Genomic DNA, 5496 nt, shown 5'->3' on the forward strand with positions numbered 1-5496 from the left:
TCACCTAAGGTCAGGAGTTCGTAGACCAGCCTGGCCAACGTGGTGAAACCCTGTCTCTACTAAAACCACAAAAATTAGCCGGGCGTGGTGGCACATAGCTATAATCTCATCTATTTGGAGGCACGAGAACTGCGTGAATTCAGGAGGCAGAGGTTACAGTGAGCTGAGATCATGCCACAGCACTCCAGCCTTGGCAATAGAGCGAGACTGTCTCTAAGAATAACTTTAAAGATGGAAGTTATTTAACCTCTCTGCTCAAAAGCCTCAGTGCTTCCCTATGTCAATCTAGGTAAAATCCTATATTGACGATGGCCTCGCGGTCTTCTGTGAGCTGGCCACCGCTTACCTATGACCTCATCTTGACAATCCTCCCTGGCTCACTCCTGCCCGCTGCCTGGATGTTCTATTTTACGTGTCAATCACATGCATCTTCAGGGCCTCTGCACAAGCTATTTCTCTGCCTGGAGAACTCCCCCTGAGCTCTATGACTTGGTCCCTTCACCCCATCACCTCCAACCACTGTAGCTAGAACCCCCAGTTATTCCCTGTACCCCTTGTCCTTCATAACCCCTCATCACCTCCATATTTTCCTGTTAGCAGATGAGCCCTGAGGGCAGAGACTTCGTTGTTGTTGTTGTTGTTGTTGTTGTTGTTGTTGTTTTTGAGACTGAGTCTCACTCTGTCACCCAGACTAGAGTGCAATGGCGTGATCTCGGCTCACTGCAACCTCTGCCTCCCGGATTCAAGCAATCCTGCCTCAGCCTTCCGAGTAGCTGGGATTACAGGTGCCCGCCACCACGCCCAGCTAACTTTTGTACTTTTAGTAGAGACAGGGTTTTAACGTGTTAGGCTGGTCTTGAACTCCTGACCTCAGATGATCCATCCACCTTGGCCTCCCAAAGTGCTGGGATTACAGGCGTGAGCCCCCGCGCCCAACCTGAGACTTCTGTTGGTCATGCAGATCCCCAACACCCAAGGGTGGGCTTGGCTTATAGGAGGGCATCGATCAGCACCGGCCGAATTAACGTGTGGATTTCTGTGTTTCCCCAGGTTGTGGGGATGTTCCATCCCTCCGTTCAGTTGTGAAGACCTCTGCTCTGCCCTCAGCTGCAACCAGAGCCTCGTCACTCTGGACCTGGGTCAGAATCCCTTGGGGTCTAGTGGAGTGAAGATGCTGTTTGAAACCTTGACACGTCCCAATGGCACCCTTCAGACACTCAGGTATTTACTTCCCCATCAGGCTTTCTCCAGAGTGGCAGGTTTAGGGGAAGCATAATGACATGGACCTGCTGTAGGAGACTGATCTGGTAGCTGGATTACAGGTTCCCGCCACCACACCCAGCCAATTTCTGTATTTTTAGTAGAGACGGGGTTTCACCATGTTGGTCAGGCTGGTCTCAAACTCCTGACCTCAGGTGATCCGCCTGCCTCGGCCTCCCAAAGTGCTGGGATTACAGGCATGAGCTACCGTACCTGGCCCTTTATTTCTTCGAGGCAAGAACTCACTATGTTCCCCAGGCTGGAGTCCAGCAGCACAATGATGGCTCGCTGCAGGCTCGCTCCAGCTCCTGGGCTCAAGCAATCCTTCTGCCTCCGTTCCTGAGTACTAGGTTTATAAGCATGAGCCATTGCACCAGCCACGGCTGCTGTCTACCTGCTCATGAGAGCCAGTTGTCACTGGGCTGCGTTTTGTTTGTTGCATTTTGTCGGGGTTTTGGGGTTTTGTTTTGTTTTGCTTTTCCTTTTTTTTTTTTTTTTTTCCCTGAGATGGAGTCTCACTCTGTTGCCCAGGCTGGGTTGCAATGGTTGCTAACTGCAACCTCCACCTCCCAGGTTCAAGCTATTTTCATGCTTCAGCCTCCCAAGTAGCTGGGATTACAGGCATGCACCACCACACCTAGCTAATTTTTGTATTTTTAGTAGAGACAGGGTTTTGCCATGTTGGCCAGGGTGGTCTCGAACTCTTGACCTTGGTGATTTGCCCACCTCAGCGTCCCAAAGTGCTGGGATTACAGGCATGAGTCACCGCACCCGGCCTGAGTTGTATTTCGATACTGTAGCGTCAAAGAACCAAGAAGCCCCTTCCTAGGAGTGTGGGAACTTCCAGAAATTCTCACAAGCAATATACTCTACTGCTGGCTCAAAATAATCTTTATGTAGAAGAAACATAGATTACTTGTTTATTTAACACAAATCTCAGCCTAAGATACTTTGTAAGTCAAAAGACATATGGACACTAAGGGTTTTTTTAAGCTTTAAGTTTATTTATTTATTTATTTATGTTTTTGGAGACAGAGTTTTGCTCTTGTTGCCCAGCCTGGAGTGCAATGGCGCTATCTCAGCTCACTGCAGCCTCTGCCTCCCAGGTTCAAGAGATTTTCCTCCCTCAGCCTCCCAAGTAGCTGGGACTACAGGCATGCGCCACCACACCTGGCTAATTTTGTATTTTTAGTAGAGACGGGGTTTCTCCATATTGGTCAGGCTGGTCTCGAACTCCTGACTTCAGGTGACCCGCCTGCCTCAGCCTCCCAAAGTGCTAAGATTATAGGTGTGAGCCACCACGCCTGGCCTGCATCTCCTCTATTTAACTAGTACTCTGGGGTCCACCGAGTAGAAGTTGCCAAAGTGGGTGACAGAGCAGGTAGGCAAGTATTAGAGCTACAGCCCAGCTGTACTCAGCAATTCCATTTTCTGTGTATGATAATCAGCAAGCATCTAAAACTACACATGGCCATATACCATTACAAGGTTAACCTGATGTTATGTTTTCTCTATCATCAGATCAACATGGTTGAGAATAAGAGGAATGAAAAGATTAAAAAGAGAAATGGAAGTCTTTAATTTTACATTTTATTATTTGCTTCATTTATTTTTTAGACAAAAATCTCCCTCTGTTGCTCAGGCTGGAGTGCAGGGGCCCAATCTCGGCTCACTGTAACCTCTGCCTCCCAGGTTCAAGTGATTCTCCTGTCTCAGCCTCCTGAGTAGCTGGGACTATAGGGACACACCATAACACCCAGCTAACTTTTATATTTTTAGTAGAGATGGACTTTCACCATCTTGTCTAGGCTGGTCTCAAACTCCTGACCTCAAGTGATCTGCCTGCCTCGCTCTCCCAAAGTGCTGGCATTACAGGCATGACCCACCACATCTGGCCTCATTTTGTATTTAAAAATAAAAAATAAGCAAATCAGGCCAGGTGCGGTCTAGGCAACATGGTAAAACCCCAACTCTACTAAAAACACAAAAATTAGCCGAGCATGGTGGCAGGCACCTGTAGTCCCAGCTACTTGGGAGGCTGAGGATAGGATGGCTTGAACCCGAGAGGCACAGGTTGCAGTGAGCTGAGATGGTGCCACTGCACTCCAGCCTGGGCGACAGAGAGACTGTCTTAAAAAAAAAAAAAAAAAATCAATGTGGAACACTCCTTTTGCCACCTAGAATAATCAGGAAAGGTGACCCATGCCCTGTGCCTCCTTAACAGACTTTCAGGTACTTGGGAATTTGAAACAAATCTTGATGCACAAAGTAACCTTTTCTTCCCCCATTGTACCCCAGGTTGAAAATAGATGACTTTAATGATGAACTCGATAAGCTGCTGGAAGAAATAGAAGAAAACAACCCACAACTGATTATTGATACTGAGAAACATGATCCCTGGAAAAAAAGGCCTTCTTCTCATGACTTCATGATCTGAATCCCCCGAGTCATTCATTCTCCTTGAAGTCATCGATTTTCCAGGTGTTGGTGAACTGCTGGTGACTCCTCTCCTCCCCCACCCCCACTCCTCAGGGATCATGAGTTCATTGCTGGGCTAGATATTTTAGCCATGATTCTGCCTCTGTTTGACACGTGTACACGTCCTTTGTTACCTATGAAATATCTGTATCACGGGTATATTGAGAGAAATAAAGGTGAGAGCATTCACAAGTGAAGCTGTTACTTAATGGGCTTTGACAAGTTAGAGAGAACATGTCTCATTGGGGGAGAACCTGGGGCTGGGGGAATGTTTCTTTGCCTTGTCAATTTTGTTTGTGTGGTTTTTTTAAGACTGAGTTTCACTCTGTGCCCAAGCAATTCTCCTGTCTCAGCCTCCTGAGTAGCTGGGATTACAGGCATCCCCCACCACACCCGGCTAAATTTTTTTGTATTTTTAGTAGAGATGAGGTTTCACCATGTTGGCCAGGCTGGTCTCAAACTCCTGACCTCAAGTGATCTGCCCACCTCAGCCTCCCAGAGTGCTGGGATTACAGGCACGAGCCACTGCACCCGGCTTTTTTTTTTTTTTTTCCTCAAGCATGAGTGTTGCTCTGTTGCTCTGTTGCCCAGGCTGGAATCCAGCAGCATGATTATAGCTCACCGCAGCCTCAAGCTCCCAGGTTCCAGCGATCCTCCAGCCTCAGCCTCCTCAGTAGCTGGGACTACAGGTGCACACCACCAAACCAGGCCAATTTTTGTGGGATTTTTTTGAAGACAGGGTCTCACTATGTTGCCCAGGCTGATCTCAAACTCCCAGGCTCAAGTAATATGCCTGCCTCAGCCTCCCAAAGGGTTGGGATTACAGGTGTGAGCCACGGTGCCCGGCCTGTGTTGTTACTTCTCGACCTGCATGGGTCACCGCCTGCTGAGTATTACCTACCACAGCATTTCTCCCACCAGCCTACAATATTTTAGGGGCTTCGGTGTAGCTCATATATGACCATGTCATTGCTCTGATTTTGCTCTTTAAAAATTCCAACTTTACTTAAAATAGCATCTCGGTGAGACACGGTGGCTCACACCTGTAATCCCAGCACTTTGGGAGGCTGAGGTGGGCAGATCATGAGGTCAGGAGTTCGAGACCAATCTGGCCAACGTGGTGAAACCCCGTCTCTACTAAAAATATAAAAAATGGCCAGGCGCGGTGGCTCACACTTGTAATCCCAGCACTTTGGGAGGCCGAGGTGGGCGGATCACGAGGTCAGGAGATCGAGACCACGGTGAAACCCCGTCTCTACTAAAAATACAAAAAAAAATTAGCTGGGCGTGGTGGCGGGTGCCTGTAGTCCCAGCTACTCCGAGAGGCTGAGGCAGGAGAATGGCGTGAACCCGGGAGGTGGAGCTTGCAGTGAGCCGAGATCATGCCACTGCACTCCAGCCTGGGTGACAGAGCGAGACTCCGTCTCAAAAAAATATATAAAAAATTAGACAGGCATGGTGGCACATGCCTGTAATCCCAGCTACTTGGGAGGCTGAGGCAGGAGAATTGCTTAAACCCAGGAGGTGGAGGTTGCACTGTGCTGAAGACTGCAGTACTGCATTCCAGCTTGGGCAACAGAGTGACTCCTTCTCCAAAAAAAAAAAAAAAAAATCTCATGGCATGCATAGTTTTTCACTACAGAGTCTCCAGTATTTCCTTGTGATACAGAATTCCAAATTCAACAAAGCAGCAGTGCAAGCTCTATGCTGTAAAACCACAAACAAAAGGAACTGTACTATAAAGACGACACTAGTTGG

The 5496-nt window shown here is 48.1% G+C and overlaps 1 protein-coding gene across 1 annotated transcript in view; it reads left to right on the top strand.

Annotated features, from left to right (window-relative positions):
- Nucleotides 1-3930, top strand: part of NLRP2 (NLR family pyrin domain containing 2) — a 35956-nt gene extending 32026 nt beyond the window's left edge. Inside the window, exons 11-12 of the mRNA XM_032171115.2 lie at nt 1051-1221; nt 3559-3930. Of these exons, the coding sequence (XP_032027006.1) occupies nt 1051-1221; nt 3559-3697 (310 nt within the window). The 3' untranslated portion in view covers nt 3698-3930. The remainder of the gene's footprint in view (nt 1-1050; nt 1222-3558) is intronic.
- Nucleotides 3931-5496: the final 1566 nt, after the last annotated feature.

Source organism: Hylobates moloch, unplaced genomic scaffold (assembly GCF_009828535.3).
Source record: "Hylobates moloch isolate HMO894 unplaced genomic scaffold, HMol_V3 SCAFFOLD_12, whole genome shotgun sequence".
In the NCBI taxonomy this organism is placed as follows: Eukaryota; Metazoa; Chordata; class Mammalia; order Primates; family Hylobatidae; genus Hylobates; species Hylobates moloch.